We start from the raw sequence: 23,170 nt of genomic DNA, 5'->3' as shown, positions 1-23,170 counted from the left end.
ATACTGTTTTCAAGCAGTATTATGTTCTTGTCGGTGAGTAAGGTGACCAGAGCTCCTGGGGCGGATTGGGGATTAGGTCAGCAACGCGCTTGCGATGCCTCTGGTGTTGCAGGCGTCTATAAGCTACGGTAATCTCTTACCATAAGGTGAGCCGTACGCTTGTTTGCCGGCCTAGTGATATAAAAAAAAAAACTTCTTATTAACGTATATAACATTTTTATTGCTTTTAAAAATTTTAACCAAATAATAATAATAAATCTTGACCAGATATTATACAACGATATTATTTCCAAGTGTCATAGTATGATTCTTATTTAGAACTTTGAGCTTGATACTCATTTAAAAGGCTGTAAAGTTAAATTATTAGTTGTAAACTATTGCAATTAATATTAAATTGCGCATCACGGCTTCCATGTGTTCCATGTTAAAGTCTAAATAAGTGTTTTGCTACAATCGTTTCAATATTGACAATCATTGTTTGATCTTCTTAATTGTTGGTTTCAATGAATAGCAACGTTAAAATGTACTTTCAAAACGTAAAAGCACGAAGCAATTCCTTAAATTTAATTTAAAAAAGACGAACAAAATTATACCCAATAAAAAAATAAACAAAATTTTATTTAACAACCACAAAATACCGAAACAAAATCATCCATCCATAAGTAATAACGAAATGAGAAAAGCAGTTATCATGAGATAAAAAAAAGTAAAATTTGATAATTTCAAATATTACTGTGATGTTACGAAGCGTAAGACCAAAGGTAATGTAATACGATTTCAGAAAGAAACAGAAATGTTATAAAATTCCATTTGGATGGTGATAAAAGTAATAATATCAAATAATTGTGTCCATCCGTGTGTAACAGCGAGTATAATCAAAATGCAATTCCGTTACGCGACGGTCTTCCGCTCAGAAATAGGGCTGTTCTGTTGCAAAAATAAAATGTTTTGGGAAATCAAAGAAGAAATTGGTTTGTCTGGAAGAAATGGCTAATTAGCGGTAAGTCCGCTCATTGCATCTTTAAGCTTTGTTTGTAATGTATTTGTGATGTACAGTTAAGTATAAAATGTATGTAATATTTGTATCACCATCATTACAGCCTATACAGTCAACTGCTGGACATAGGCCTCCACAAGTTTACGCCAAAAATAACGTGAACTCATGTGTTTTGCCCATAGTCACCACGCTGGGCAGGCGGGTTGGTGACCGCAGTACTGGCTTTGTCGCACCGAAGACGCTGCTGCTCTTCTTTGACCTGTGTATTTCAAAGCCATCAGTTGGATGGTCATCCCGCCACTGGTCGGCTGTTTAAGTTCCAAGGTGGTAGCGGAACTGTGTTATCCCTTAGTCGCCTCTTAGGACACCCACGGGAAAAGAGGGAGTGGCTATATTCTTTAGTACCGTAGGCACACAGTACAAATAAATTAATAAGAGATTTAAATTGTTGGTAAGAAGAGAAAGAGATAGAAGACTGAATGAGAGGAAGAGAAATAACGAAAGAATTATTTATTAATGGTTAGCTACAATACTAAATAATATTTTATTGAAGACATGGTCATATATTTATAGACGATAACTCGCTTAGACTTCTAATGTCTTACTGGTGTGAATGAGATTTCAGTAAAATATTTTTTAGATTAAATTGAAATACCCTCTCGAAAATTGCCTATCCAATACAAAAAGACTTTCAATTCGGACCCGAAATTAAATAAGCGAGTTTAAACAAGCAAACTAAATTTTCAACTTTCTAATATTAGTATAGATAAAAAAAAATGTAATAATGCTGCAAAATATTTACAACTCATGGAAACTATTTTTATGACACCATGTACATGACGCGTGACACATGTTGTGTTCACTGTGTTGTGTTACTCGAGTCTTGTTGTGTGTTGTGTCAATATTTTGATTTATTGTTTCATTCAAATGTTACAATTGAAAATGAGTGGTCATGATGATTAACTGTTAAACAAAATACCGTTACAAAAATATTTATTTAAGATCCAAGTTTTACTACTTAACTACCAACTGCAATAAATGACTGCAGTAAATCAGTCATTTTGATAACATGGTGGTCAGTCAACGCGGTGGTTTTTATCTCAAAATTTAATATAAAAATTCAAATAACACAGTTAAATTGTGAAATAAATAAAATTTTATACCAAATTTATTCGTTAATAACCGAAAAAATTTCACCTCTCTAATTTTTTTTAATATTTTAAATCGGAACGGTTTCATTTGAAACAGAAAATATGGCCGCATTAAATATACTGGGCGTCGTAAAAGCAAGTACTGTATCCACCCTTTTAGGGTTGTCAAACACTTCTGTGACTCTACCAGTAAAGTATTGCGTTGCTTGACCGCTATAGAGCTCTACACCTCTGTGTTACATTAGTACTCAACTATGAGCACTATATTTATATTAATATAATAAATCTGAAAAGATGTTTGTTTGTTTAAACGCGCTAATCTTAAAAATTACTGGTGCGTATCAAAAAAAAAAACGAGTATTTTTGTGTTAAAAAGTCCATTAACCGAGAAAGGCTTAAATTTTTCTCAAACTTACGCCTGTTGAACCACGTGGCACAGCTAGTACAATAAAATGACCTGCAAGACGTCATCATGCCTTTTTTAAACAAATTTTGCACATATTGTGGTATTCGTAACGTTACAATCTGTGATGTTATATTATTTAATCATTGTTCAAAACCGTCACTGCTGCTAGCCCTGAACTCTGTCCAGTACAAGCTTTTGTCACTGTTGTTTTTCAATCTTTGTATATCCGAATAAAAGCTGAAATGATTGCCTCCAGGATATTGTATTTTGCATTTCACGAGTAGATTTTTAATGCGGCCGTACTTCACGCCCTTTGTCCTTTTCACTGTAAACGTTTTCATATTTCAGACTCACAAATCTATTTAACGATCTCCGTTTTAATACATTTCGTATAAATATATCGTTTTTACTATTTTTATAAAATTATTTTAAAATGTTATAGTTGAGTTTAACTTATGTTATTTTATTGAAAATATTATTTTTGTTTAGTTCGATTTTATTAATATAACTTAACTCTAGGAACTATTTAAGTTACGTAAAATTTTAAATTTATTGACATGAGTACAGTTAAATCTATTTACGCTTCAGCCTGTAATATCCCTCTGCAGAGCATAGGCCCCTTTGCCCATGTAGAAGAAGGATCAGAGCTTAATCGACCATGCTGCTCCAATGCGGGTTGGCGGATATATTTCATACTATGAGTAACGATCGCTAACAGGTGTACATGATAACAACCGGGACCGACGGCTTGACGTGCTCTCCGAGGCACGGTGGGGAGATCCACAAGGAGTGCACAAACACCCAATCCACGGCAAATATTTGTATGGCTAATACAAATGTTTTTCTTGTGTAAGGATCGAACCCATAAGCCAGCGCTGTGACCGTTGCGCCAACGTTTCTTTGATCTAAGAATGTATGATCTAAGAATGTATATGAATTATCTATTACAATAGTAAATATGAGTAAAACCTTAACGAATACCAATCAGATCTGATTCTAACGCTCAGGGTAAGACAAACATCTAATGTAGATGCATGCTCACAATTTATTACTTATGTATTCAGAATATTGGATACCGTAATATAACTGACAAAAAATCGATTACATGTAATGTTTATTATTACTTACTTTAAAAATTTTGATCGGCTCTACGACAAAATTATACAACAAGCTCTATTAGTAACGATCGCTAAAACGTTATAACTTCGACATTACGTCCCCGAAAATTATAGGAGTTGAACCGTGTAACAGTTCTCGATTAGACTTTTATTTTAATCGTTTAAGGAACTGTAATTATGGATTACGATGTTCGTAGCTTAAAATTGAGAAGCTGTTTACATTGTATCGTACGCGATAAACTTTTTCTTTTAATTTTTTTACGTTTTTTTTTTCATTACAAGCCACCACTACCACCTATCATTTAAAAAAAGAATCAATCATATTTGTAGACCCAGTAAACAGTTGTGACGTAACATACGTAAAAACAGTTATATAAAAAATACTAGTTGAATATAGAACCTTTTTTGAAGTCGTTTAAAAATCGAAATAGAATTAAGTAAAATTTATGTTATGACATTTTTTAACATTTTCCTTACTAGTAATACTCAATGTACCAACTCCTTTATCGCTAGTTAAAAAATTCCCTCTATTCATAGTTGCCCGTAAGAAATCGCTTTTAGTGATTTATTTTTTATATTGTAAAATGTTGTATTAATGTATTTTGTGTGCTATAAGGTATTAAAATAAAATAATAAATATATATAATAAAGGCACATCATTCATTTCAAAGGACTCATTTTTTTTTTAATTCACAAATAACAAATTTTTCATAATAAATTATCTTTTTTAGTCTATTTCTTTGTGCAAAAACACATCACTGGGTGGATTTAGTAACGTGATAACTTATTTCCCGGGTTAACAACTCACTCCGGAATACCTTTATCCTGGGATATGAAAGGATTCTATGAGGGCAGTGGGAGGACCTTCCTGTGAAAAATCTCGGAACATATCAAAAGATTCGTCCCAGTGTTTTGATAAATAATCTTATAAATTTTCTGAGTGTACTTCTTAAGAAACCCGTAATATGAAAAAAAGTATGCGGAATGAAAGTGTGTGAAAAAACTGACGATGACGCTCCGTGACGCTGACGATCAGTGACGCTGATGCTTATTGATACATGTCAGTGACATTTTGATGCGCTTACAGCTGTTTAAAGTAAGAAATAATAGTTGTACCTATTCGGGTCATCACCATCATCATCATCATAAGCCTATTATAGTCCACTGCTGGATGTAAGCCTCCCCTAGGGTATGGCAGAAGACCCGATCACCCGCTTTAGCAATTCAATGACTACCAGCTACCGTCCTTCTGGGCGTCCAACATTACATTTGCTGAGCCATGGCCTCCATTCGAGAACCTTCTTGCTTCACAGATACGTTGATTTATATTTTAATTTTAGAATTTTATAACTTTAGCTACATTGACTAATCTGACACAAACATTTTTTTTATTTAGTAAATATGTTCGCAACTTAGTTACTTCGTTAGTTATGTAAATGAGCAAACATGCGTAACCTTGTTAAGACCAGTTTCATAATTAAAATAAAATATTCAGCAACATATTATTACCAAACGCAAAACATTAAATTAAATAAAGATTATTTCGTGTAAAAATAGCATTATTTACAATTTATCGTTTGAATAAAAAAATCACTAAATATCGCACGGATATCGTGTAAACGGTCTACAATATCGTATTGCGTAATTAACATTACAAAATTGTCGATTAAAACAAAGCTCATTTTGAGTGATCGGGCGATTATTGTTCGCGATTTACAGACTTAATAAGGTTTTAATGATTATTAAGCTCCATAACCCGAATTATATTTATTTGAGATCATGAGTACATAAATATATTATATTTTAATTAGAATATTATTTTACATTCGAACATAATCGCGCTCGTTACTCGATCATAAGTTTATGGAATTGAAAGGTGTGAAATTAAATATATATCTATATGTATATATTTACTTACGACCTAAATTTTTCTCACAGTAAGGTTTCTAATATAATCACATATCTTGTAACGGTATACGACATAGGTAAGTTTGTGATGCACTATTCTTTTTTATTATTAAGCTATACTTTAACTGTCAGATAAAAATTTATCTATATAATATATGTACTTATTAATACTAAGATTAGAAAAAAAAATTAATAAAAAGATATATAAATATAAATTAAATAGGAGGACATATCCTGCTCAAAATCTGGAGCAGCCTGACCGGGGAAGTAACTGGAGTTTACAGAAGGTCGCAGCTAAATCATACCGCTTTAAGGCAGTCTTGTGGTCCTGAGGTGAGTAAATTAACCAGAACTCCTGAGGAGGATGGGGGTAGGGTCGGCGACGTGCTCGTGATGCGTCTGGTATTGCAGTCTATAAGCTACGGTAATCGCTTAGCATCAGGTGAGCCGTACGATTTTTTGCTTACGTAATTGAATAAAAAAATTGAATCTATAGATATCGAATATCATTTATCGGTTTAAATTTCTAGGGTAATACTATATTAGACCCTGTGTCAGATCGAGAATATATTCAAACCACTTTGGATGTACACAGAGCCCATACAAGTATTTGGGTCGATCTACATAATACAAGCATGAACAACTAAACAGAGCAATATCAAGAAAAGATGTCCTAAGTTCTGGCAGTTTATAATGATTTATTGAAGCGATTTAGTTTAATCGAAATGTGTTACACAAAATATTAAATGTAATTGTTTCAATACAACGTCGCGTGTATCGTGCCTTGACTTAATTTCTATAATAGGCAATTTATTGAAATTACTAGGACTTAATTTTCTTCAAGCAGGCTATTCTGTTGGTACTTATTCATTATGTTTATATGAAGGTTACGCGACACATACATAGAAGTGCAGTATGCTTACTTACTTTGACATATGAACATCACAGGCTTTAGGCATCTATTTACTCGTTTTTGGCAAAAGCTTTAGAATCAAACTTCTTGTGAATCGCTGTGATTTGAAATTCCATGAAACGAAAATGCGTCACGCTAAAGAAAGAAACACATTCAAGTATAGTAGAGGATGTCCTTTTTCTCGAGACCATGGTCGTTGTCATGAGGATTTGAATTATCCCGAATTTAGCGTATTTTATTGGCTATTTTTTTACTACCCACTTTCTATTACTTTTCAATGTCAATGGAAGTCGGTTTTTTTTCCCTTTGCGAGCAAACACAACTATTAATAAATCCAAAGAAAAATAAATATTCAAAAGACATCTTGACTCGGTAAGATAAATGTCGTATATATTATTCATCACGTGCTGGCTCCGTTCCAAGTCCATGGTTTGATTCCAACCGACCTGTTCTTACAACCCTCACTTTGCCGAATGAACTCCAATTTAAAAATATTCGTGTGATCTTAATAGTCTGCCAAGTTTCTGTGTGTGTTTGTTTGTCGAACGAATGCGGCTCTTTTGTGTTAGGTCCGATCCAAGTTTTATGTCACAAAGTCTGTGTGGCCTTACAATGATACATGTCAAAATTGCTTTGAAATGCCACCAATGTCGTTCACACTCGTAAATAATTTTATTTAATTAAGATAATTTTTATAATTACAAAAAATGTAATAAAAATTCTAGTAATGAAAGGACTGATGCTCTCATCATTATACCATTATACTGTAATGGCATATACATATTATATCATTGTACTGAAACGTGTATGAATAAATATTATTTATTTATTTATTTATACTTTATTGTATACCACAACTACATTTTAAACAATAAACACATTTAAAAACATTTACAGACTGTGAAGTACAATGGGCGGACTTATGGCTATTTTGCCATTTCTTCCAGACAACCCAAATAATTACTCGAGAAGTCCTGTCAATGACAAAATAGTGTTGACAAGAAATATAATCAAATTTCATCAAATATGTATTTTAACTGTCTTCTAATTTTATATAAATCTAGATGTGCCGGTTACACGCGCATTGATTAGACAAAAAAAAAATGACCGAAAAAAATAACGGCAGCTATTTTTTTCCATTCAAACGAAAACTTGACATTTTCTTATATTATTTCAATTATTACATAATATAGGAATTGTATTTATATAATTGCCCTCCGACCCGTTGGACTGACGATCTACGTAAGATTGCCGGTGTAGGCTGGATGAGGATTGCAAAAACCGGGATGTCTGGCGCAAACGTGGAGAGGCCTACAGTCGGCTTCAATTCAGTCTCAAGTTTCACATTTTTAATAGGCCAAGTTTTACAGTCTTCGCAGAATTGCGTGGAGCACCAAAGGAAAATTGTCTATTCACATGCGCAGAAGGAGATTCGTATATGACTTTATAGTCTGCTGGAACAAATGCTGCAGAATTTTGTTCCTGGTGGTCTCACAAATATTGATTGATTGATTGATCTTGGTAGTGGATTATTATAAACTCGTCATATCAACGTGGGGTGCTTCGGTTACTGCCTTCGATTGGTTTCGAAAGCCGGAGAATAGTGTGTTGGGATACTGATTTTTTTCATCAGCCGAAACAACTTTTACATTTGAATCTTTGCGAATTATAAACATCAGATAACTTTAAGGCTTTATTTAGAACTATGAGGTTATGTCTAATGGACAGTGAGCAAGTATAGATGATATACTCAGACTACGTACCACATACAGTAGGGAATTTACATGGTTTTGTTAATTTGGTCTATTAAAACCCACTATTTATCGCTGTATCTCTCTGAGACACCGATACCTCTAAACACCAAAAATGCCTAGAATTTATGACAGTTGGTTTGGTAAGCGGCGTCACGTCAGTTGCACAAGGTTAAAAGAATAACACACAAACAAAATTTCATATCTAATCTATTTTTTTGTACCATCTACAGGTATTTTTTATACAGATCGACATTTAAATTTCATACATGCCCAACTCCCCGACGCCTGTGATTTTCTTTGATACAAACGTAATCAAATATCAGAGATGAATCAGGTATGTCACCAATTTCTTGTTTGATCTTAAAGAATTTTAAGAGGAATTTCTTTGGAATGCAATATAGAAATGTTTTGTGACATCATCGAAACCGTCCCCCGGGTCATTTCCGATCGATCCCGCTCGACACTAGGCACTCAACATGTGTTGAATGAAAATTTCGCTAGCGATGAGAATTGGGTGCGAGATGAAAGATCATATAACTCAGAATCAGCTGATGTAGACTAATTCAATATTTGGACGGTTCGCAATCTTTGACGAAATGAAGTAAATTGTTATAGTTGAAAATATATTTTCTATAATATAAGAATATGTTAGGAAAGTGGTAATATTTTTAGAGCCATGAAATTGGTTTATTTATTATTTTATTCATTCAACCAAATAGTAATTTAGCCTGATGTAAATTACTTATTCAAGGTTTTATTCCATACCTAAGTCAAGTACCATATTATATATTATTATCTACTTTGTATATTGATTATAAAATTATTACTTTGTATATTGATAGACAAATATAATTTGAACTTGTACAATATAATTACTTGCCACGCTGATTCCATTATCTTATATATAAAATTCTCGTGTCACAATGTTAATTACCATACTCCTCCGAAACGGCTGGACCGAGTTTTATAAAAAAAATTGTGCATATCGGGTAGGTCTGAGAATCGCCCAAAATTTACTTTTTATACCCCTAACATATAAGGGGGGCGGGGACTAAGGGGGTAAACTAAGGGAAATATGACGATAAATATACATATACACAACAAAAATTACATTTCTATTTAAAAATAAAAGTAATATTTAATTAGGCTTAATATGATTAATATTATATCAAGACTCAAGCTTACGTGCGCCGTTTAGCGTTATTTGTAAATATTTCACCAAAAACTAATTTTAATAATAATTAACATTTACTATCTGGTAAACTAACATTAAAACGTTCATTATCAAGCCATTAATTATTCAGTTTTATTTAAATGTTTCATTTCTGTACATAATATTTTTAAACTTCGTTGACATTATAATGAATTTAACATACTTTTTTTTTTATAATTATAGTATAAGAAAACAGTTGCTACACGAATATTATAAGGTTGAAGTTACTTATGTAGTTACTTTTAAATAAATGAAAATGATAAGTCTTTTAAAAATATTTTATGTTAAATCAGTAACCTTGACCAATAATAATACTGGTACTAAATAATAATGGTTTCAAGTAATGTAGTGTTCCTGGAAAAAGTCCTGGAAAGGGGTAGGGGTTGGGTCGGCAACTCGCTTGAGATACTTTCCAGTCGACCATACGCTTATTTGCCGACCATGGCGTACCTAAAAAAATGACGCTAAATTTGATCGTAATTTGACCACTAAGAATGCGCTATTTATAATTTCACTTAGCGACCACAACCCGAGTAACTTAATTGTAACAAGCGCTATTGAATCGAAGGCACTTAAAGATATTGGGTCACTCCGACCTACTTTCGACCACGATTGATAGCTGCGAAGTCGATTAAGCGATCTTTATCGGTATTAATGCGATTTAATGTAAAAACTGCTTAGGATGGACCCCGCGTGTATTTTTTTCTTATTTTTTTATATATAAGTCATAAGTGGGCAAACAGGCGTACGGCTCACGTAAGCGATTAGCGTAGCTTGTTGACGTTTGCAACACTAGAAGCATCGCAAGAGCGTTGCCGACTCTACCCCCAATACCCCAGTAGCTCTGGTCACCTTACTTACCAACAGGAACACAATACTGCTTGAAAGCAGTATTATTTAGCTGTGACCTTCCGTAAGGTCGAGGTACGATTTATTTTGAGCAGGAAATTCCTGCTGTGCCCTACCTCAGTTAAAATGTATTAAAAACTTAAACTATTCATAAAATACAAAATTTAATATGCATAAAATATTTATAACAAAGATCCATTAAATACTGTCTTATACTGTGTGACCTTGGGTCGACCTCTTATCGACCTCTTCGGATTATTGTGAGGATTAACCCTTAACGTGTTCAAGGAGGAAACGTTAACAATTAGCAATTAAATCCGTATTAGTGTTTTATTGGTCATTAAATGGTACTTAATTAAAAGTAAATCGCGTTTTCTAACGAGTTTCTATCGGATGCACAACAAACGATACTTCTTTATTTAACAGTTACTTGCTTTGAATTTACCGTCGGGACGTGTTCACTGAGATTGGAAACGCGGTTAGTTTTCAACTCGGTAATCAGCTTTTTGTGTTATTCTTTCTTTTAAATCGCTGATATAGAGTTTGCATGTTTGTGTTATTTGATCAGCATGATTGTGTTTTGGTTTAAAAAAGTTAAATTGAAAGTTGTCGAGTTCTGCTGGGTTGTTTTTAGTTTTTGTTTATAGCTTCTACTTTAGCTTTGAACTATTTTGAGATTTTATATTCTAGAAAAATTCAGAGTTCAAATTATGTATACAAATTTACTTCAGAAAAATATGATTAATATTTGATACCCGTAGTATTTACTTTTTTTATAATCGAATCAACTATATCTATTTATGTATAAATGAATGTTTGCCTGTATGTCCTTTATAGAATCGTAAGCATTTGATCATGTCATGATCTTCAGCAAAGTGTTGTGCAAGTCCACAAAGGTCTCTGAGTTGGTACGACCATTAAATGAAATGAAAAAAGCGTAGCAACATGCCCTGGTTACAGCTAATCACTTATATAATACACTATAGCTATTTCTCTATTTCTCACTTCTTTTTCTATTTTTCCTTTTTTTGTAAACGTCTTGGCAAACGCAGTGTAGGACGTCCTCTGGCCTGTTGGACCGATGATCTACATAAGATTGCCGGTGTAGCCTGGATGAGGATTGCGGAAAACCGGGATGTTTGGCGCGAACTTGGGGAGGCCTATGTCCAGCAGTGGACTGCAATTGGCTGAACGGACAGGCTGACTTTTTTGGTAATAAACAAGGATAACAGAAAATCATTTATGTACCAAAAACCTCCAAAATGTTAAATTTAAAACCCGTGAAATCAATAAACCTCAGAACTATTTAACCAAAGATAGTAATCATTTAAAATCTGATAATTACTTCTATGATAAAATTATGGATCCGAAATCGTTTGACGTATAACTTTGACAGTAATAAAATTACTCACAAGCACGCCATTTAATCATTATTCTTGTTATGCTCGTGTCCGGTGAAAAAAAAAGTGTTAAGTGATACTTATAATTAAAACTGCTTATTCAAATCAATTTATAGTCGAAGATAGCGTGGTAGTAAAAAGTGATAACATTTTTTGACTTGATTGTTTCCAAGAACTATGTGATGCTGTTAGTTTATTTGCGATATTCATTTTATACTTGATAAGTATAACATATTTATTTTATACATTTTATATGTGTGTAGGACGACCTTCAGCCCGCTGGACCGACGATCTACGTAAGATTCCCGGTAAAGGCTGGATGAGGATGGCGGAAAACCGGAACGTTCACGCCAAAACTTGTGGAGGCTATGTCCAACAGTGGACTGCAATAGGCTTAAGCGATAATGATGATGATTTAGGAACTTGTTCATCAATGATGATACAAGACTTGAGCTACGATGTATATATATTTTTTCTTCTTTTTTCTCTATTCAAGTAAACCAACAGAATGACAATCAGTGTAACATACTCAGTATATAAAAAAAAACGTATAGTAATATAAACTCTGTTTACCACGAAATACAAATGATTATTTATTTTTTTTAAATTCAAACAATAATTTATATTCATATAATCGACGTATGCATAAAACCATTTTTGTACGTCATGGAGGTTACTACTCGCCTACATTTAGTATCTTTTATGAGTAAAATTTCAAATACAGCAAAATCACATTGTAATTCAAAGATAAATTCCAACTTGATAGATATGAAATTCAAAGCGCTTGAAAGCGGTCGGAAGAGGTTGAATCGTTTCCTTTGAAGTAATCAATGTTCTAATCAAGTGCTTAAGGCGTTTTCCTGTTACTACTTTAATTTGTATATATAACAAATAAATTCACAGGAACGAATGTTAATAATTATAAAATTGTTTATTAATCGCTTCAGCCTCTAATATCCCACTACTGGACATAGGCCTCTTTCCCTATGTAGGAGAAGGATCAGAGCTTAATCCACCACGCTGCTCCAATGCGGGTTGGCGGATATATTCCCTACTATGAGTAACGATCGCTATCAGGTGTACATGATAACAACCGGGACCGACGACTTAACGTGCTCTCCGAGGCACGGTGAGGAGACCTACAAGGACTGCACAAACACCCAGACCACGGCAAACACCTGTACGGCCAATACAAATGTTTGTCATGTGCGGGGATCGAACCCGCAACCGGCAGCGCAACAGGCACAATCGTAATCCGGCTGTAACCGTTGCGCCGACGCGGCGGTGTCGTGTTTATTAATAATCTTTAGAAATTCATAAAATTCGAAGAAAATCACTTTAAACTTTTTAATTCCATTAAATTCTAAACTATTTGTTACATTTTTGAACATTTTAACAGATAGATAACACTAGAACAATTACTTGTGTAAGCAATCAATGGTTATGTAAAAAAAAGGAGTAATGATAATATTCCTTCAATAACGATTGGAACAAACGTCATTAAAAACTTTGTTGATAACGCATTTTGGTTAAAAAGAACTGAGTTAGGGGTACAGCAAAAAATACCTGCTCAAAATCTGGAGCAGCCCGACTGAAGAAGTACCTCGATCTCACAAAAGATCACAGCTCAATAAATTTCAAACAGTGTTGTTTTCCTGTGGCGAGTAAAGTGACCACAGCTCCTGCGGGGAGGGGAGGGACAACGCATTTGCGGTGCTTCTGGTGTTGCAGACATCTATAAGCTACTTTATTCGCTTACCATCAGGCGAGCTGTACGCTTGTTTGACGACCTATTTGTATCTAAATAATAGGGGACGAGCGAAATTTTCTAGCTTCCTAACTTGAATCTGCTGATTATTTTAGATCAAATAAATTGACCATGTGATGTCCTCTATACAACTTTGTTCAAAAGATTGCTATGAAATAATACGTCCATTTTAATTCAAATAAGTTTTCCTAGAAAGTAGCTCATTTTGCTTTTCATCATAATATTTTCGACCCCTTTCCCCATAAATCGTCCCCAAAGTTTCTTATTATGTGAATCATAAAAATACCTTCATAGTATTTTAATAAAATCTAATATTTCCTGTCCCTTTTGTAGAAATATGAATATTAAAAAAAAAAACTCGTAGAAAAAACTCTTAATTACTTAAAAAACCTTGATGCAAGGATACTCTTTTTTTACTACTAGACTGGCAAATAAGCTTATAATCCACCAAATGGTAACCAATTACAGTAGCCTATGGACTTGTGGACTCTACCCTCATTATATATCCCTATACAGCGCAACTTCGTAACTTAGGCTATCCTTTTCACAATAAGGACACAACGCCACTTGTGAGCAATACCCGACTGTATTTCTCCGTAAGATTAAGGCACGATATGATGCTCTACCGCAGCTAAACTTATCAACACGATCATTAAAAAAACTAGTAAGAATAAGCAATTATTGATTAAAAAAATTTGTTTCGTTATTTATACAATAGAACTTATGTCACGTGCAAAATAAATTTCGCGAAACTCTTAACAATTTTATTTCATGTGAGTAAATCAATACTTTTAAAATTTAATCAAAGAAGTATATTTATCTTTCAATATTATAAAATGGGTAATACCAAAAGTAATCAAACTTTCCTAGCATATTAACTCTGAGTATATAACCTTCAAATAGTCTGGTAGAAAAAATGTGTAACAATTTTTGAATCTGATTTGACTTTTCTCTTTATCTATTTAATCAAACATAATTTCTACCTCATTAATTTGGATTAACGAGATAAGAAAAACAGCGTTCTTAAATAGGACAAAAAACAAATTTAATATCTTCAAATTTTCTGAGAGGCAGCTGAGCCGGCACATATTTTTTTCCAAGTAACATCAAGTATATATTATGGCATGTTCCTAAATGAGCGTAATAATTTCGAAGTTTATTTTATATAAAACGGATGTGCGATATTGAAAATTTGCGAAAAGTATACGATAAAATTAGTAAAATTTTTTAGTACACGACGCGATGGTCGTAAAACGATCGAGCGACTGCCGCAACGCATTTAGGAGTAATAAAAGCAGACATTCACAATCGTAATTCAAGTTAGAATTTTTTTCAACCCATAAACCACTCGAGTGCCATCTGTTTTGTGTATCTGAAGCTTCGAGTCGTTATTGCGTAGTTAATGTCTTGATGTAATCATGAAGTCGTTTAAATATGCCTAAATTATGCAAACAGTAACAATATTCTTTATGGTCCCTTCAATTTATTGCATCATCTCCAAAATCACCTGATGTTCTTAGCAAAATGCAAATTGTTTATGTGGAAGCAGCTAAAGTCTAAAAAACGTATATTTTTGGGGGATTTAGTATTACTTTTAAGATAAATGTAATACAAAATATAAAAGAATATCAAAATTCATAATTGCATAAAATTTAAGGCTTGACCTACAGTAGAGACTTGAAGAATATGGTGTTATAGCAAAAGTCGCTTTGTTCGCTCCGACCCGCTTGAAAAGCGTACCTACGCCACTTGTTGGCATTATAAAACGGACGGGCTTTGATCGCTCGCACGGAATCTCTCCGCCGCCTTTTTATGGCTTTTAACCACTTTTAACCTGAAACGGTCAACTCACAACTTTGTACGCCGATGTATTTGGTCGTAGTGGTAATTTCCGGAAACTTTAAATTCAGGTACATCTGTTTCGTATGTTGCATTTTAATGCTTCGTTACATTTGTGTTACATTATCAACTTTGTACATCGAGTGACATAAGCAGTTTCACCATACGTTTGTTTATAAATAGTTGCCTAGTAATACGTTGAGCGAGAACTTGTTAACTCTGAATATTTCATTTTACTTGGCTGATTTAAAATTCAAATTCACCGTCCGCTTATCTGTCCTTTATAACACGAGTATTTAATAAAACAAGCTTTAAAAGCGGCTGCAAGTTATGCACTATTAAAAAATATATAACAATATGAAATCCGCATAACCCAAATGATTATGATAGTTAACAAAATCTACAAACCGTGAAATAATCCAATGCGCCACTATCATTATAATAAGCCGCAATAGTCAATACGAGCTTATTAGCAGCAAATATTAGTTTACTAATCGACAACGAACTGGGATATTTAAGTACACAAGCCGTGTTGCACTCCCTATCAACGGTCGCTGGCTTGTTGCCAGGCGTCCGCATTAAGTTGCATGGTGGCTTGACAAGGACCTGTATTAATAAGCCTCGTAACACTAAATTAACCCACTGATGCACCCGATACCACGCCACGTTGTATTGCCACCGAATTATGTGGTCTATATTGATATTGTATTGAACTAAATTATAGTTCAGCTTCAGGTTTATATTAATATTTGTAATCATTTAAATAGAAGCAAAACGAAATAGCAATTTTTTATTACTTTTTTTCTTTACGATTCTCATAAAATATTACAACGACGTCGAAGTCGTTTGACAAACTAAAACTTTATCTAAAGTATAGGATTGGATTGAATTTTCAAATTTCGAATCTGAAGATATTTTCCTAAATAAATTTTAGTCAAGTTCAATTTCGTGGAAGGAATTTAAGCACTAATACTAAATTTTCAATCTTTACATCATATCTTATAGACTCCTCCAAAATGAACTGGCAAGAGTAAGCCAGCATCCCACAACCCGGATAAATTTGCCTGTCCCGAGTAATGAGATTTGGAAGTAGCTCCAGAGCTGAGCCATAATTTTGAAACGGGTTCGAAGTTTTAAAATGTCACTCGAAATTGAACCAGGTCATGCTGGAAATGATATCATCCATGATAACTGAGAAAACTTCATATAAGATATGTTTAAAGTGAGCGAACAGGAAAAGATAAGTAAGCACTTTTATAAAGTAACCTTTCTTAGAAGTTTTCTATCCCATTACTACGATATTAGTTCACTTGCTTCTGCTCTCTTTTCCGCATGTTTGACTCTTTTATTCGGACTCTTCATTCCAATACCTTTTGTCACAAATTTATTACTTTGTTTGATTATAAGTAGCCTGTATTACTCCTCACTTTATCCACTTATAAAAGGCAGATTATAATAGATTTTCTCGTTTTGAAGTTGAACTTCATCTGAGGTAGGGTACAGCAGAAAATATCCTGTTTAAAAAAACTGGGCCTGCCCGAATGGGAAAGTGCTTCGAGTGGGAAAGTGCTAAATAATACTGCTTTCAAGAAGTGTTGCGTGAATAGTGTGAGTAGAGGGAAGTGACTGAAGCTCCTGGGGGGGAATTTGAAAAAGTATCGGCAACGCGCTTGCGATGCTTCTAGCTATAGGTGTCTATAGGCTACGGTAATCGCTTACAATCGGGTGCGTCGTATGTTTGTTTGAAAAAAAAACTAATAATCTCGAAGTCGAATGTCAATCATTTATGAAATAGAAATCCGAGAGTACGCATTTAGTCTCTCAAGCAAATTAGTTTCTGTTGCAGTAATAGAAACCATTGACTTAATAACTAGCTGAGGCTTCATACCATAACATAAGCTAAATCAATTTATAAGCGCATCACAGAACATGGTACTTGGCATATTTAACGACACTATAAATATTAATTAACGTAGCTTAGTACTACAGAACCAGTAAGACAGACTATGGAAATCATTATCACTCTTATGAGCATACACATAGAGGTGATAATTGAATAAATCGTAAATTGTATAGATATCTGTTAAGGTGTAGTAATTTAGATGCCTTCCGCGCGTGAATTGATCCCAAGCGGTATTGCGAACGCCTCCAATATTAGGATTGTTGATTAACATTCCCGTTTACCGTTGTTAAAGGAGGAATCGTTAATGATTTGGGATATTGATGGATTTATCTTATTTTTGTTAACAGGTTCCCTGTCCCCATACAATCAAGTTTTTGGCACTATAAATGTCCCGGGTTATTTTTGGAAATACATAATTTTTGATATTTTTAAGGGCTTCTTAAGTTATTATGAAATAGTAATAGTGACGAAACGACCCTAAAACAATAAAAAAAAATCATGACGCTGATATGATTCATGAGCGTATCATAACGTATCGGATCGTTATACGTCCCATAAATCATATTTGATTCATATAATTATATGTGCAAAAAGAAAACCAGAGACAACAAATGGTATATTTCGATGTTTTTTTGACATTTTCAATAAAAAACTCGAGGGTATTTTGGTTATTTGTTCAAAAATTCAAGAATATTATTTGGAAAGTGTGTGTGTGTAAAATGGGTTCTGGGTGCTTGTATACAGACGAGGAAATACGGCGTATTTTAGAAGGAAGTGAAGACGAAGATTTCAGTGATGGAAGTGACGACATGTATGAACCTACAAGAGAAGAGTATGATGAATCTGAAGATGAAGAGGAAAATAGCCAAATTGAGGAGCAGCAAGTGTGTGAAACTGAGTTCGAAACTGAGACCAATCAAGATCCGACATGGGTGGAATATATTCTGCCCATCGGAAGAGAAACTTTTATAGGTTCTTCTGGTTTGCAAAATACTCTAGTTATTAGAAATCAAGACGGTTCAGTTGCAATTGAAAAAATTATGGAGTATTTCGTATCTGATGAAATTTTTCATTGCATGGTAGAAAAAACAAATTCATACGCTGAACTGCTGAAGAGGGTGCGCACGAAGCAATTCTCTAGAATGTCTCGTTGGGTTGATGTTTCTATTGAAGAAATGAAGAAATTTTTCGCAGTCATACTTTATATGGGGGTAGATAAGAAACCTTCCATCGAACACTATTGGAAAATGGATCCCTTGTACTATTGTGATTTTATTCACAAAATTTCAATGTCCTATAATCGCTTTACAAATATACTACGTTGTTGGCATTTCGAAAACGTGCAACCTGATAATAGTGATGTTTTGTACCGGATACAACCTTTAGTAGATAAAATTATAGCAAAATTTCGTGAACTATATACGCCAAGTGATACTATCGTCGTTGATGAGTCTCAAATAAAACACCAAGGACGACTCAAAATAAAAACCTACAATCCATCCAAAGCGCATAAATATGGTATAAAAATTTACAAAATGTGTTCTACTAATAGTTATACATGGTCCTATTCTATTCATGCAGGATCTGGATCGGCTATTGAAGGATTGGATAAACCAGGATCTGTTGTGGTGAGGCTATGTCTTCCACTTCTAAATGAAGGTAGATTGATTGTTGCCGACAACTACTATACCGGGATAGCTCTAGCTAGATACCTAAAGGATAGACACACAGATTTATGTGGAACTTTGCGAAAAAACAAAGTAAAGTTGCCTAAAGATATCATTCGGAAAAAACTAAAACGAGGTGATGCCGTTGCTAAGCAAATGGACAGCTTTGTAACTGTTTTGAAGTGGCACGATAAGCGTGATGTATTGATGATTTCCACTTGCCATGGTAAGGAAATGACGGATGTCACATCTTGGAGAGGAGAATCAAAAAAACCAAACATGGTTATGGATTACAACGACGCCAAGAAAGGCATTGATGTTGCAGACCAACTGAGCTGTTACCATTCCCCTCTAAGAAAAAGTATGACGTGGTATAAAAAAGTAGCTTATGATTTGATTTTTCAAACAGCAATAGTGAATACCAAAGTGATTTTCGAAGAGGCTACCGGTTCTTCAATTTCGGTTTTAGATGTACAAGAAGCAATGATACGTCATTGGCTTGGCGACGTGGTCATGAAAAAACACCCAGCAAGAATATCAACTCTGCCTTCAACATCATCAGAAAGACACGCTCTAACCCAGATTCCGAGGCGAGATGGAAAACTCGTAAGGAGGCGTTGTGTCATCTGTTATGCTAACAAAAAGGCTGAAGGAAATCCTTTGCTAGCTAAACAAGTAAACACCGAATGTGTAAAATGTAAAAAAACATTTTGTTTGAAATGTTTCAACGAGGCACACTGAGGCCAAATGCTGTTTTATTTTCCAATTTTTTATTATATTTTTTAGTAACTTCGTGATAAATATTGTTCCTAATAAAGACTGATTTCGTACAAATTTGTTTAATTTCAGGCTGGAAAATAACTTTGATAAATAAATATATATGATAAATCACTACAGTTTTTTTCATTTTTTCAATTTTGACGATGTATCCCACACGTCCAAATACCAAATACCGTGTTTATACTGATACGTCCATAAAAAAAATTCAAGCAAATTTGCTTCTATATTTGATCATATGTGATTCATGAACGTACTAAAATTGGTACAAAATATGTTCCATGAATCATATATGATTCATGGGACAGGGAACCTGTTAAGATACTCGTAGTGGTTGGTTAAAAAATCGATACTTATTACATATTCATACATAACCTTGGCGTCTAAATATTACATATTGGTTATTATAGTATAGGGACGTACATTCTAATAAAAGTAAGTTCGATAGTAAATATTTTTGTAAATTTTTAATATTAGACTTACGTCACGTATAGTTACAGCGTTTGCACTTGTAATTAAAAAGTTTAGTTAATTTTTTTTAATGTAATTTAAATATGTCTACTTCACTTTTTGTATAAAAATGAACAAAGAGCTATGCAGTTACGAATTAATCTTCAATAAACCCTAATGACATGAAATATCTGATGCTCGAAATGACCAGAAATAAACATGGGGAATATCTCGTTTAAAGTGTTAACATTACTGATCATTCACACATATATGTAGTTTGAACACTACTTACCAAGTTTATCCTGCAGCACGGTCTTGGTGTGGCAGTGGACGAGGCAGAGGAGGAGCAACAGAAGGTAAGCTGCCATGCTGCCAGTGCTAATCACGTGCACGCAGCCGCGCACTGCCGCCACCGCATGTTGTGCGGTTTCTGAAAAAATATGACATTAAGATTCTCTCAGACTCCTTATACAGAGATGGTGGTGACCAATTTCAATGGTATATGTAGCAAGATTACCATATGTCTAATATATTTGTACGCCTTAATCAAAAACATCACGACCTATCTCGCCGTGATAGAAATGGCCTCGTTAAGTTTATACCACAACATTAAGAATTCCTAGATGAAGATTCAATATAATGAAAAAGTCCTCGTGTAAGTGTACAAATTTTAAGGTTGTAATATCATAAAATCAATAATTAATAGATCCCAAATACAAAACAGTCTTCTAAAATATTATAAAATGATAAATTACACGACGGAACATTTTATTAGTAAGTAGATCAATCATTCTGAATTACAAAACTATTACGCAATTAAAAATAGAAACAGCTTCGCTCTTGGCGCCAGATGATGCAATGATAATTTACTTCAGCTTGATGCTTCTCAAAATCTTTATCTTCCACATAATTTAATATCTAACGAGAAAAGCCTTGCCAAGTCGTCTCCCGTACTAAATTTCAAAAAGGAATTAACCTGGTCGGCTTGGCCGTTCAGGGGACTGTCGCACGACAGATTTTATTACAGCCATGAATAAATTCCGCCACTGGGAGTTCGCCTCTCACCTCGTAAATTATAACGATGGTTTAAACCATCAGCCGAATTTACTGCGACGGTTTAACATGTGCCGTTAAAAACATATGCTATACGCAACCGGTAATGGACATCGCGTGAAACGAAATGAACGGAATTTAGTTAGACTAATATTCTGCATATCAGTTTGCATCATACGATAAGGTTTATTTAGTTCAACCCATCCGCGTAACATTACGGAACGTTTTATCTCGCCTTCTATAAGCAGTATCTCAGATATATGTCCGGTGAATTTATGTTTAATTCATTGTTTACGAGCTCATAGCGCGAGATGGGCTTTCTAAAGGTTATTACTATCTTTTATTAGCGCACTAAGTACAAGATAACAAACATAACATCGGCATATTTCGAGTTTTCAGGAACGTGCACTCAACTCCGATCACATTAATCGTGATCGATTAAATATCGTCCATTAAAGGGTTCAATTTTATAACTTGAATGGTTTCTATCCATTCTTGATCTTTATGTAATATTTGTATAAATATACTTTAAAAAAATTATTGTAGTTATTAAAATTTAAACTCAAAACATGAACAAAGTTTAATAAAAAAAATTCGTTTTGGTGACAAATCATCACTGATATATCGTTAAACATTGGTAATGCGTGTACTTTTTTATGTATATTCATATCATACTAACGAATTCGGTTTCAATTAGTCAGTTATGATGAATTCATACAGAAAAAAATATATTGAGATATATATATATACAACAAACACAGCTTGTAAACTTTTGGGCCACGATCTCATCTAATTAATATGAGGGTTAAAGATTAATCCGCCATTATGTTCTACGGCTGTTAGCATTTAATTTTCCTAACAATGGTAACGAACCTCATTATGTATTTATGATAACATTTGGAACTGGCAGCCCAACATGCACTCAGAGGTTACCGAGGATAAATCTACAAAAACAAACACTAAAAACCAAATACAAATATTTGTACAAAATTCCGCTCCTGGCGGAAATCGCGTATACTACCATCCTTATTAATAGAACTTTCTTTATAACAACATAACTGTTATCTATTCATTTAAACATATAAATATAGTAACCAAACACTATTCCTTACAAATACGTTTTCGATCCTCACACAATAACTCAGAACATGATAATAAATTTTCTGAACAAGACCTACATATATCAAATGTCTAAGATACGACTACACCTCGATACACTCAAACCCTTTTAGAAATCTTGAATAAATCAACTGGAGTCGGTTGTGGTTATGGGGCATATTTTTTTTTGTCTCCCGCACATTCGCAATTTAATTCACAGGTGTTTCCGTTTGATTCATGTTCCAATTTATTTGTAATTTATTTTGTTTTAAGGTCAGAGCGTACGTGAGGAAGTTTTATTGTTACCTCGAATTGCGTTACGAGTTTTAACTCTTGTATGTTATTATTACTTGTCTTTTCTTTGACATTTTCCTAATTCCCTTCAATTTATTATTTTCCTTACTTCACAATTTTTATATCTTTTATATTTATTTAGTATTTAAAGCAGATCTTTTTACTATTTTTCACGGCATAACCATCAAATATGTCCATGTCCAGCAGTGGGAAAGTTTCAAGAAACCTTACTTATAACACACCACACATAAAAACAAATAAACTGAATGTAACTTAACTGTTTTTATAATTAGCTATAGTATAAAAAAAAACTATAAATGTAGACAAATTTCATATCGACATTCCGATGAAATGATAATTGTTTGCGTGCAAACGAAAAAAAAGCCGACTTCAATTGCATCGGCAAGTAATACAAGGTCGGCGGTAAAATAGTCAAGTAAATAAGCATTATTAGATATAACTCGAAAAGTAGTTGTCAGATCTCAATTAAAATTAAATGGGACCACATGATACGCACCAACTTTCGATTAAAAAAATCATCGAAATCGGTCAAAAGTCAAAAGTTCTAAAATAAATACATTAAAAAATACGACCGAATTGAGAACCGCCTCC

General features: G+C 33.7%; 1 protein-coding gene across 1 annotated transcript; it reads left to right on the top strand.

Annotated features, from left to right (window-relative positions):
- Window positions 1-17,938: 17,938 nt before the first annotated feature.
- LOC123668460 (piggyBac transposable element-derived protein 4-like) lies at window positions 17,939-20,547 on the top strand. Its single transcript, XM_045602195.1, has 2 exons — window positions 17,939-19,561; window positions 20,422-20,547. Exons 1-2 carry the CDS (start codon window positions 17,939-17,941, stop codon window positions 20,545-20,547), a joined length of 1,749 nt encoding a protein of 582 aa, XP_045458151.1.
- Window positions 20,548-23,170: the final 2,623 nt, after the last annotated feature.

This window comes from Melitaea cinxia, chromosome 3 (genome assembly GCF_905220565.1).
Source record: "Melitaea cinxia chromosome 3, ilMelCinx1.1, whole genome shotgun sequence".
NCBI lineage: Eukaryota > Metazoa > Arthropoda > Insecta > Lepidoptera > Nymphalidae > Melitaea > Melitaea cinxia.
The sequence above is the reverse complement of the archived record's forward strand: the minus strand, read 5'-3'. Positions and strand labels throughout refer to the sequence as shown.

Excerpts from the sequence above, each read along its gene's own strand:
- LOC123668460 (XM_045602195.1), top strand. The coding sequence starts at position 17,939 with ATGGGTTCTGGGTGCTTGTATACAGACGAGGAAATACGGCGTATTTTA. Across the intron at positions 19,562-20,421 it reads ATCCTTTGCTAGCTAAACAA|CACGGTCTTGGTGTGGCAGT; the intron begins GTAAACACCGAA and ends TTTATCCTGCAG.